Consider the following 12,426-nt stretch of genomic DNA (forward strand, 5'->3'; position numbering starts at 1 on the left):
GGAGCAGGCGTCTTTTATTTTCGTGGCTGCTGTCACCATCATGGAACCCAAGGAAAAACACTGCCTTGCCGCAGTGGCGTAGCGTGGGGGGTGCAGGGGGGGCCGGCCGCACCGGGCGCAACATCTGGGGGTTAGGGTTAGGGGGCGCAAATCCACGGGTTAGGGGGCGCAAATTACTTGCCTTGCCCCGGGTGCTGACAACCCACGCTACGCCACTGCCTTGCCGTGGTGAAGGGGCTTGAATAACTCAGAGAAGCTATGAGCTATGCCATGCAGGGCCACCCAAGATGGACAGGTCATAGTGGAGAGTTTTGACTAAACGTGGAGCAGGAACTGGCAAGCTACTCCAGTATCCCTCCCAAGAAAACTCCATGGACAAAGACAACAGGCATATAAAAGATGTGGCTGGGAAAGTGTAAATGAGCTCCTGCTTGCTCCTTGGCAAGGGGCTGTAGGTGGCACCTTTTAAAACTGGTGTCAAATACCAAGTGGCTTCACTTGGTAGCTCCCAATCAGAGATCTCCAGTGGATCCCTACAAATCTCACTGGGAACTCTCGGATGCAGCTGACCACTGGGGGTAACCCGAGAACCGTGATCCAGGTCCAGTCCAGAATCCGAAGGTTCTGCTAGGGTCAGTCCGACAGGGTCAAGGCAGGACACGAGGCGGGAAAGCAGGCAAGGACAGGTACAGGATCTCAGGCAGGATCTAGCATACATCAATATTGCTCCTGCAATATGGGGCGAGGTCCGACAGCCTTTTATCTTTGTCGGGGTAACGGCCGGTCCTGATCCCCCGGCGACTCACCTCCCTGTTTCACCCAAAGGCGAGCACTCCTCCTGCGAGTACTCAGGTCTCGCCTTCTCTCAGACCTTAGTCTCTGCAGCTCGGGAGATGTCAGTGGGTTACTAGACCCAGGGGCTGCCTCAGCCTCCCCTGACCAAACCGGTAGTGGAGCAGCTGTAAGTGATGGCCCAGCTGGAGGCAACGAGGTAATCCCTGCATCTGGAGCCAGGGCAGGCTCAGGCCCCTGACTCGGCCCACCTGGTGTTTGTTGCAGGGGAACCTGTGCAGACTGGGACTCTTCAGGATCAGGCCCCAGACTTGGTTCAGATGATGCCTGAGGCAAAGGATCCGGTGCGGACTTAGACTCCTCTGGTTCCGAGTCCAAGCCTGAGTCCCAGGCCATCACACCACTGCTGAAATTTGGGTTTGCAGTTTTGGTTGAAAGCACCTCTCAGCAGGACTGTGCGTGATCACAGCTTACTTCAGGTGGCCTTGCAGGGCTCTTTCCTCAGATGGGAAGGGCTTGTGTATTACCGTATTTTTCACTCTATAAGATGCACTTTTCCCCTCCTAAAAAAATAAGGGGAAATGTGTGTGCATCTTATGGAGCAAATGCAGGCGGGAGGCTCTGCTCAGTGTTCCCTTTAAAGAGCTGCATGGAGTGTGTGTGTGGCCCTTGTGTGCTTTTCCCCGAGGAGGGAGAAGGGCAACCCTACTCCCTCCTCGGGGAAAAGCCCCCAAGAGCCACACGCATGCTCTGCATGCTCTTTAAAGAGCCTTCATCCCACTGCGCAGGAGAGGCTTCGTGTGGCTATCCCATAAGCCAGGACAGCAAGAGGGATCGCTGCACAGCAATCCTGCTTGCTGTCCTGCCTTATGGGATAGCCGCGCGAAGCCTCTTCCGGGCAGGGGAAGCCTTCATCCTGGCTTAACCTGCCCAGAAGAGGCTTCGTGCGGCTATCCCATAAGCCAGAACAGCAAGAGGCTATCCAGAAGCCAGATCCCTCTTACTGTTCTGGCTTCTGGGATTCAGAATATTTTTTTTCTTGTTTTCCTCCTCCAAAAACTAGGTGCGTCTTATGGTCTGGTGCATCTTATAGAGCGAAAAAATACGGTACTTCCCTTGGTTCGAAACATAGCGAGTTCATTCTGCTAAGTACGGCCCTGATGGCCCGGCTGCATAGAGGAAGCAGCTCACAGGACTGGCATCCAAGGATCAGTGTCAAGGGACAACTCCTCCCTCTAATAGGATAGTTTTGCTCCTGGCATTTCTAGCCCTTTAGAGGCTTGCAGTGCCAAGGGCTGGGCACTGTGAAATTCCGTCATGTTGCACATAAGTGGAGAATTAGGTGATGGGGCAAAAAATGGGAGTCCTAAGTACCGTATTTTCCGCTCTATAAGACGCACCAGACCACAAGACGCACCTAGTTTTTGGAGGAGGAAAACAAGAAAAAAAATATTCTGAATCTCAGAAGCCAGAACAGCAAGAGGGATCACTGCACAGTGAAACCAGCAATCCCTCTTGCTGTTCTGGCTTCTGTGATAGCTGCACAGCCTGCATTCGCTCCATAAGACGCACACACATTTCCCCTTACTTTTTAGGAGGGAAAAAGTGAGTCTTATAGAGCAAAAAATACGGTAACTCCTCTTCATATTCTCCCCACCCGGCATTTAAAAGTTCAGAGGAATTTCAGACACCAAATGAGTTTCCATTGGGCTTTCTAGGGGTCTGAGAACACCACTTGCGTGCCCCTTTTGCCTACTAAATGATTACAAACCATGCAAAATTTGCCAACGTATTATTTATTACATTTGTCAGTTGCTTTTTCTTGCCCAAGGCAACTCAAAGTGACTTGCAACCAAAGAAAGAAAACAAAAAAACCCGAAGCCACATGGATACATTAAAACCAAGGAAAAAAATATACAGTGGAATCTCAGTTCTTGAATGGCTCCGCTGACGAACGTTTTGGAAGCCAACCCCGAAAGCCTGGAAGTAATTGCTTTGGTTTTTGAACGATTTTGGGAAGCTGAACGTGCTACGCAGCTTCCGTTTTGAGTTTACCTATTGAATTGATGCTTCCTCTTTTAGTTTTCGGGTTTCGAACGTTTTAGAAGTCGAACAGTCTTCCGGAACGGATTATGTTCGAAAACCAAGATTCCATTTTGCTTAATTATATTCCCAGATTACAAAATCCAGACATTTCTGGTGCGGAACTTTGACTTCTTCTTTTTTGTAAGCACAGAGTACATATCGCCTTGGCAATAGCTAAGTGAGGGAGAAAGGATCCATTGGTTTCTATGCAAAGGGAGAAAGGATCCATTGGTTTCTATGCAAACAGACCACAGCCAATCTACTCAGCTTCTTTCACAGGGATAGGGCCACATTTAAACATTAACAACAGTTAGAAACTGGGATAGAAAAGCTAGGAGCCAAATGGCTCCTGGGACCTGGGTTGTGGGAGCCAAAACAGGATATCTAGTCGCCATTTGGAGAGGGGGGGTATCGGCAACACTTTTTATTTATTATTTTGACAAGCATGAACTAATACATAATTCACATAAGTGACACATTGTTAATATCACTTTTTTAACATAAATTGTTAATGCATGTTTAATTTGGTGTTTACAATAAAAATATTGGTACCATCCTTCAGTTTTCAAAACACTACCCTTTATTACTCAACTCCTTAACAATATTGCCTATCCTTAGAATGTACTTTGAGGCTTCAAAGCACATACATTTCAGTAATCCTTGAGTGTCAGCCAGGCACAAAAAATGGCACCCAGAGTTTTTGAGGTGCATGCAAATGGAGAATCTTTAGGCGCAAAATGCACCTGCTAATTTCAAACCCTGGTTAACAACACTTGTACTATTGTTATGGCACTAGAATGAGGCGAACTCTCTGCCCTTAAACATCTACAGCCAGCAATTAAGCATCTTAGTTCCTCCGCCATGAACTAATAGGATACCCTTAGGCAATCTACTCTCTCAGCCTCAGTTGCCGTATCTGCTAATTGGGTATAACACAGTTGATCTAACTTACAGGTTTGCTAAAAGATTTTTTTTAAAAAAATCCAGTGGACGTTAAGCCATTTGAACACCCTAAAGCATTATATAAATGCTTGCCTTTATAGACAGAAGCCCACTGAGATACAGGCTTCCTTGAACTTTATGGAAACAGATAACCTTACCATGGCAGCGATGGTACAAACAGTTCCTCTCCTTTCTTCCCTTCTCTCCCTTTCCCTCTGCTACAGCTATAGCTTACAATGCAACAGACCAACTGATTTTTCAGGTGTTTTTACCTCAAAATAACGTGTTTTTAAACACAAAAACAAACAACAAAAAACCATCAAATGTATTACTGTATTTTTCGCTCTGTAAGAAGCACCCGACCATAAGACGCACCTAGTTTTAGAAGAGGAGAACAAGGGGGGGAAAATCTCTCCCTCTCTGCGCAGGGCCCCTTCAGTGAAGCGGGAAGAGAAACAGAAGGGGCTCCGTTTCTCCTCCCGCTTTGCTGAAGGGGTGCTGCGCAGGGAGGGAAAGCAGTGCCTCTCCAGCAAAGCGAAGTCAGAACAGCAAGAGGGATCGCTGCGCAGCGAAAGCAGCGATCCCTCTTGCTGTTCTGGCTTCTGGGATAGCCATGCCAAGCCTCTTCAGGGCAGGGGGAGCATTCCTCCCGTTACCCTTTAGAGGCTTCGCGCGGCTATCTCTGAAGCCAGGAGAGCCAGTGTGCCCTATGGGCCGAAAAAATACGGTAAATATTTTAGGTGACTCACGTTTCCCTCGGTGCGCACCGATTCCTCTTGCTCTCCTGGCTTCAGGGATAACTACACAGCCTTCATTCGCTCCATAAGATGCACACACATTTCTGCTTACTTTTTAGGAGGGGAAAAGTGCGTCTTATAGAGAGAATAATATGGTATATGCCTTGCTCGTGGTCTTCCCTTAGGCCTTTGGTTGGCCACTGTGGAAAACAAGGTGCTGGGCTAGAGAGGACTTTGGTCTGCTTCAGCAGGAGTCTCTTATGATGTCCTTTTGAGATATCCAGTAAAGGGACATTTCCCCCACATGTGGTGGGACTGTAAAATCATAAAGAAATATTGGGAAATGATTTATAATGAAATGAAGAAGATGTTTAAAATAAACTTTGTTTTTAAAAAAACAGAAGCTTTCCTATTAGGTATTATAGGAGTGGATCTACCCAAATCACAAAAGAATTTATTTATGTATGCAACTACGGCTACACGGACATTATTAGCACAATGTTGAAAAGAAGAAGGAGTCCCAGCTAAAGAAGATTGGCAAGTTAAATTAATGGAATATGCTGAAATGGCAGAATTGACAATGAAACTAAGAGGAAGAGTTGACAATGAATTTAAGGAAGAATGGAAGGTGTTTATTGCATATATACAGAAGCATTGTGCACAGTTAATACATTAGCAGGGTTTTAAAATTACATGTGATTTTGTTATGAATGGGTAATAAGTAATTTAAATAAGGTTTCAAACTGAACAATGGACATGCAGTATATTGATAAATTATGGAACCAAGGAAGAGACTAGAGGGAAGTCAATTTGTTTTGTTTTGGTATTATTTTTGTTTTTTGTTAAATCAATAAATTGTTATACAGTGGTATCTCTGGTTGCGAACGGGATCCATTCCGGAGGCCCGTTCACAACATGAAAAGCCCGCAACCTGAAGTGCCGTATCTGTGCAGGTGCGCGGCATGATTTGGTGCTTGTGCGCATGCGCGAAGAACAATTTAGCGCTTCTGTGCATGCGTGAGTGGTGAAACCCGGAAGTAACCCTTTCCGGTACTTCTGGGTAGTCGCGGGACGCAACCTGAAAAAACGTAACATGAAGCAAACGTAACATGAGGTGTGACTGTATAAAAAAAGAGAGATATCCAGTACAGTATTTTTCACCCTATAGGACGCACTTTTTCCCTTCCAAAAATGAAGGGGAGATGTGTGTGCGAATGCAGGCTTTCGCTGAAGCCTGGAGAGCGAGAGGGGTCAGTGCGCACCGACTCCTCTCGCTCTCCAGGCTTCAGAAAACTATCTGCAAGCCGTGGGAGAGCTGTGCGACTTCGCGCAGCTCTCCCATGGCTTATGGAGAGCCGCCTGCACCCCGAAGCCTGGGGGTGCGCTGAGCTCTGCGCCCCCAGGCTTCGGGCCGCTCTCCCCCGGCTTGTGGAGAGCTGCCAGTTCTGGGGGCTGGGGAAGCTTGGGTTTCCCCCGCCCCAGCCCGGCGCCTGGGGGGAAAATAAATTTTGTTTTCTTTATTTCCCCCCCAAAAAACTAGGTGCGCCCTATGGGCTGGTGCGCCCTATGGGCCGAAAAATACGGTAAATATTTCAGGAGACTCACGTTTCCCTCTTTTGGGGACCATTTGCAAACTGCAGAAACTGTTATGGGCACCACATCAAACACCTCGCACCCAACCTATTGCATTAGCTCCTGAAAGGCCTAATTTCATCAGAGGGGAGGGGAAGGCACCCTATGGACAATGGGGAAGGTCTCTGCAGGCACACGCAGAGTGGCATATTGGTGACATCTGGGCCAGAATAACCAGGAAGCATGAAAGAAGACAGACGTTGGTTCTTGCACGACACAACGCCTCAGTTTTGTTTGTTCTACAGTGGAAGACTCTTGCCCTTTCTGCAGCAGACAGGAGGGGAATGAATAGGGCCACACTGTCCCCGTCCCGCTATCGGCTAGAGCAGGGGTAGGCAACCTACAGCCCGAGGGCCGAATCCGGCCCAATCACCTTCTAAATCCGGCCCACAGACAGTCCAAGAATCAGCGTGTTTTTACATGAGTAGAATGTGTCCTTTTATTTAAAATGTGGGGCCTGCCTGGTGTTTTTACACGAGCAGAATGTGTGCTTTAATTTAAAATGCATCTCTGGGTTATTTGTGGGCCATAGGAATTTGTTCATCCCCCCCAAAAAATATAGTCCAGCCCCCCCCAAGGTCTGAGGGACACTGGACCGGCCCCCTGCTGAAAATGTTTGCTGGCCCCTGGGCTAGAGCATGGGTAGGCAACCAAAGGCCTGAGGGCCAGATCTGGCCCAATCGCCTTCTAAATCCGGCCCGCAGACGGTCCGGGAATCAGCGTGTTTTTACATGAGTAGACTGTGTCCTTTTATTTAAAATGCATCTCTGGGTTATTTGTGGGGCCTGCCTGGTGTTTTTACATGAGTAGAATGTGTCCTTTTATTTAAAATGCATCTCTGGGTTATTTGTGGGGCATAGGAATTTGTTCTTTCCCCCCTTCAAAATATAGTCCGGCCCCCCACAAGGTCTGAGGGACAGTGGACCGGCCCCCGGCTGAAAAAGTTTGCTGACCCCTGCGCTAGAGCTATGGTTTCCTTCCCATCAGTCTCAATTCTCAAATGCTTCTCTCCTGACACCTCCTCCCTCCTCTACTTCCAAGCTACTTCCAGTTGGGATCCTGGCCAGAAAACGATTTAAAGAGACGGGAGCAAGAGTTCTCTGGCTGAGCTGGGATTCGAACTTGCGTTTCCCGCTTCTGAGCCCTGCCCCTTGATCAAGGTGCCTTCCCAAGTTTCCCCTCAACTCCCTTATGTATTCATCAACACCATCCAGCAGGTAATTGAGGGGTTGTGTAAACCCCAAATCTAGTATTGGGGGATACAATTGAGTTCCCTGGGAAAATCAGTATTAATTAAACTGCAACCAAGTAAGTTTCTAGCCCTGAGGTTTTGGAGCAATGCTTAGGGAGCAAATGGGCAGTGCCTGGGGGAATGGCATAAGCCAGGAGTGTTGCTGGATTAGGTTTCTAGGGGTTGAGTTTTGAACCCCCAAGCTTCTTGCTTTTCTCCATACTTAGCTGAATCGGAAACCAACATTTGCATTAAATCACACAGAGCAAGCTAAAAGTAAGATAGAGTGGCTGGGTGTCCTAGGGCAATGACTCCACCATGACATTTCATTAAACTCTGACCATAGGTTTATTACCTGCCTGCGGACTGTCTCGCCAGTGTGGTGCACGCTCTAGTTATCTTCTGCTTGGACTACTGCAATGTTCTCTATGTGGGGCTACGTATGAAGGTGACCCGGAAACTACAATTAATCCAGAATGCGGCAGCTAGACTGGTGACTGGGAGTAACCGCCAAGACCATATAACACCGGTCCTCAAAGACCTACATTGGCTCCCAGTATGTTTCAAAGCACAATTCAAAGTGTTGGTGCTGACCTTTAAAGCCCTAAACAGCCTCGGCCCTGAAGGAGCTTCTCCACTCCCATAGTTCTGCCCGGACACAGCTCCAAGGGCCTTCTGGTGGTTCCCTCACTGCGAGAAGTGAGGTTACAGGGAACCAAACAGAGGGCCTTCTCGGTAGTGGCACCTGCCCTGTGGAATGCCTCCAATCAGATGTCAAGGAAATAACTATCTGACTTTTAGAAGACATCTGAAGGCAGCCCTGTTTAAGGAAACTTCTAATGTTTGATGTTTTATTGTGTTTTAAATATTCTGTTGGGAGCTGCCTTGAGTAGCTGAGGAGGACCATCCAGATAGGCAGGATATAAGTAATACATTTTTATTATTTTATTATTATTAATTATTATTATTATTATTATTACTGATTACACCAGGGCTTAATAGAGCAACTGTGCCCCATGGGCCAGGCATCTGAAAATCCAACATCTAAGGGAGAAACTAGATGTTATCACAACCCTGTGATTCCTTACAAAAGCACAGATTTCAGGGGTAATTAACCCTTCTCCACTCAGCAGTTCTCCCCCATGACCCGTAACCAGAAATATGCCTGACTGGGGAAAGAAGGGGAGGGGTGTTTTGGGAAAACCAGGAAGCCCAGCCCTTCCACCCACCAGATCTCCTCTGAAGATGACCCCTCCTCTGTATTATCATTAACCAGGAAAGCCGTATGCGTAGTTCTGCCCTGAAGGCAGCCTCCTCACCTTGACTCAAGGCAAGGTCACCTCTGATCACAAAAACGGGTGCCCTGGTTTCTTCCATGTGCACATCTTTGCAATGTGTTGCTAAAAGTCGTCCAGGGAGGAACAGGGCCAAAAGTCAGGAATAAAGGCTGAAGAACTTCCAATGCAAAGATGTGTGTGTGTGCCAGCCAGCCAGTCAGGATGTTTTAATCATAGCAGTTCCCCATCAGGAATCATGCAATGGCACCCGGAATTAAAGAGCCAGACAAGAAATGCCACTGCTACAATTCCTCAAATCCTCCACATGACTTCCAGGTATCCAGCATGGCCCCTGAGTGGCTGGAGGAAACACAGCCAGATGGGCGGGGTATAATAATAAATTATTATTATTATTATTGTTATTGTTATTATTATTACTTCTTAGCTGGGATCTCAACAGCAGCCTCTGGCCCAACAACTCAAAGCACTGGTCAAAAGGGTAAAGAAAGAACTATGCTGCTGTTAGTGTCTTAAACTTGATTCTGAGTGGGAAAGAGATTAAGGTATTCCTGTACTAGCTGGGCTGAATGTCCCTTGCGGGTGGCGCTGTGGGTTAAACCACAGAGCCTAGGACTTGCCAATCAGAAGGTCGGCGGTTCAAATCCCCGCGATGGGGTGAGCTCCCGTTGCTCAGTCCCTGCTCCTGCCAACCTAGCAGTTCGAAAGCACGTCAAAGTGCAAGTAGATAAATAGGTACCGCTCTGGTGGGAAGGTAAACAGCGTTTCTGTGCGCTGCTCTCGTTCGCCAGAAGCGGCTTAGTCATGCTGGCCACATGACCCGGAAGCTGTACGCCAGCTCCCTCGGCCAATAAAGCGAGATGAGCACTGCAACCCCAGAGTCGGCCACGACTGGACCTAATGGTCAGGGGTCCCTTTACCTTTACCTAATATCCCTTGCAGTGGTTGCCAAGGATCAAAGCAAAGTGCTCCATGAATTACAATAATATTTGAGCAGAGTGTTGGGCTGCACATGTTCCGATTTAGATAGACCCTTCCAGCTTGCAGAATTGGCATCAGTCAAACTCTTAATATCAGGGTTGTAGGTTTGAGCCCCAGGTTGGGCAAAAGATTCCTGCATTGGAGGGGGTTGGACTAAATGACCTTCAGGGTGCCTTCTAGCTCTATGATTCTGTGAAAAGCTGGAAAAAAAGCACTGGCTGCCTGGTGATCTTAATACTGTACCAAGCTCCATGCTGCATTACCAGATGTGCAAATAACCAGAAGGTGAAATGAGCGACACGCCATCAGACGCCAACACAAACCAAAAAATTAAGCAATTGCAAATCACTAATTAGGGGGATTAAGAGAAACCTTTGTCTGGATTGAGGATTTCATCTCGAGAAAGCTACCTTAATTGGCAAATTCCTACTTTCCTGGTTACCTGGCCAGTAAAATCCCAGCCCCTCCGCGCCCCACTCACCCACGAGCAGGCACACGACATCCACAGCCACCAAGGTCTTCCTCAGCGCAGCTCTAGGAGCAGCAGCGAAGTCCCCAGCTCGGGATCTGGGCCTCCGCACCGTCACCTGGACGTCGCCCTGGTGGCGAGGCCAAGCCAGAGGCTCCGCGCTGAGCGGCTGCCGGGACAGGGCGTGGAGGAGCGCGTCGGGATCTTTTTGCATGATCTTTGCAGAGCAACCTGCCGCTGCGGGATCGGGCGGGATCCAGCTCCTTAGTCCATGCGGTTCAAACCCAGTCCGGAGCCTCGGGTCCCTGGGGGAGGAGAGCAGAGCCGCGCTAGGGTTCAGTCACTGGGGAGGAAGACGCCAAGTCTTCTAGTCCCTGGTGAGAGCGGCTGGAGAGGGCAGAAAGCAGGACTTGGAGCGCCAGGGTGGGGCAGGGGCTCCCGACGGCTCCTGGAAGTCTCTGCAATCCGGATCTTCTCAGGGATCGAGGGGGGGAGGGGCGGGCCGCCTGGCAAGGAGCGCAAACAAACAAACAAACAAAGTTTCCTCGCCTCTGCATCAGCCCTGGAACAAAGAGCAGCTCCGGTGGCGCTCAGGGCGCACGAGAGCGCACGAGAGCGCAGCAGCCTCGGGCCGGGGCCACTTGGGAAGGACCCCTGGCGCCTCTCCCCACGAGGCGGGGCCAAGGAGCGGGGCCAAAGTCCGGCACGACGGGGCGGACGGGCGGCGGAGGGAGAGCCAACCCCGCGCTCGCCGGCCCCGGAGGCGCTGGGCAAGCTTTCCTCCGGGTCCCCCCGCCCCCGAAATGCTCGGGCAACCCGATGGGGCGGAGCGAGCGCGTCCCGTCGAGGGGCGGAGCGTGTTCGGGGGCGGTGGCTGCAGCGGCAGCAGCTGCCTCGGGGCAGAGACCCGCCTGGGCGTCGCTCCTTCAGGCCCGGAGCCAGAAGCGAAGTGGGTCTCGCCCACCGCCCTCTTCCAGCCTGGCCTGGTCCGGCCAGCCCAGCTCTGGTCGCTCCTCCCGGCGCAGCCCCGCTCCGTCCAGGGAAAAGGAAGCCGGATGGGATCCAAGCCGCATCGACTTGGAAGGCAGCTCCCCGGGTTCAATCGGAGCTGCTCCCGACGAAAGCCAGCCGAGCCGTTGGCTCTCAGTTGTGCTGCCACGTCCGAGGCCGGAGGGAGAAGGCGCTGCGTAAAAGCCAGGGGGAATCCCAGCCATTTCTCGCTGCCTTGGGAAAACTGTGTTGGTGGGGTAGAAGGGAGAAGTTGCAACTGGCGAAGTTCTCTCCCCGTCCCCCCCAAGGACAAAAATGCTGTCCTAGTCTGGGCCTCCGCACAGTCCACCCTGTGGACGTGAGGTGTGGCGTGCTAAACTTCATCAGTGGGTCCCCAAAGCGGGTTACAAGTTAAAATTCAGTATTAAGAACAGTTAAAACAAATTGCAGTCACAGGATTTTTTGGGGGTGTGTGTGTGTCCTAAGAGCACATGTCCCAGGTGTCAACGGGGGAAAGAGGCGAGAATTCTGGACTTTTTTACTCTGGTGCATATTTCTGTTGCCATGGGTGTTAGAAAAAGGCACTAAATTTTAAAAGCGCCCAATTTAAGCGACAGCTGTAACGAAAGAATAAAGAATGCACTCTTTGGATTTAGAAGGGGGTCCCGGAGCTTTCCCACATGTGACATGTTTGAAGTTAGTTGGCGTTAACCTGTGACCCCAATTTGATGTGTCAATTGCTTGATTTGAGGGTGGGTGGAACAGAACAGGTTTGTGGCACCAAACTAGCACCAAACTTTCGCATCAAATGGGTGGGGTCTGGAATTTCGGGGTCACACATTAATGAAGCTATATCAGCTGAATTCCGGCTTGAGAAAGGTGAATGTTTTTTACCCAAAATGGCCAAATCCAGGGGCTGGTAGTAAGACCAAATAATGTCGGACAAATGATGGCAGTTCCTCACCAGTATGATGATAGAGGATACCCATTGCACTAAAGCAGCAGCCCCTTTCCTTCCCCAGCTTTCTTCATTCTGGCGGCTTAATTGTGTGTGTGTGTGTTGTTGCTGTTTAACAAGGGGTTAGAAATCCTTGCCAATCTACTGCAAGCCGCACTGAGTTCTGAAAGTAATTCCAAGCTACGTACCTTCTGCCTATCCCTGTTCTAAAGCAGGTTGCATCCTGTGTAAGGATCTGATTCCCAGTTTGGGGTGCTTGTTGATCCAGTACTGTCGTTACAGGACCAAGTGTCCTTTGTAGACCAGAGCACCTT

General features: G+C 49.5%; 1 protein-coding gene across 1 annotated transcript in view; it reads right to left on the reverse strand.

Moving 5' to 3' along the window:
• Positions 1 to 10,945, reverse strand: part of LOC309360095 (phospholipid phosphatase 3-like) — a 37,953-nt gene extending 27,008 nt beyond the window's left edge. The window contains exon 1 of the mRNA XM_081894678.1: positions 10,177 to 10,945. Coding sequence (XP_081750804.1) covers positions 10,177 to 10,378 — 202 coding nt within the window. The 5' untranslated portion in view covers positions 10,379 to 10,945. The remainder of the gene's footprint in view (positions 1 to 10,176) is intronic.
• Between the last annotated feature and the right edge of the window lie 1,481 nt (positions 10,946 to 12,426).

Source organism: Podarcis melisellensis (genome assembly GCF_964234715.1).
Source record: "Podarcis melisellensis genome assembly, chromosome: 17".
Taxonomy (NCBI): Eukaryota; Metazoa; Chordata; class Lepidosauria; order Squamata; family Lacertidae; genus Podarcis; species Podarcis melisellensis.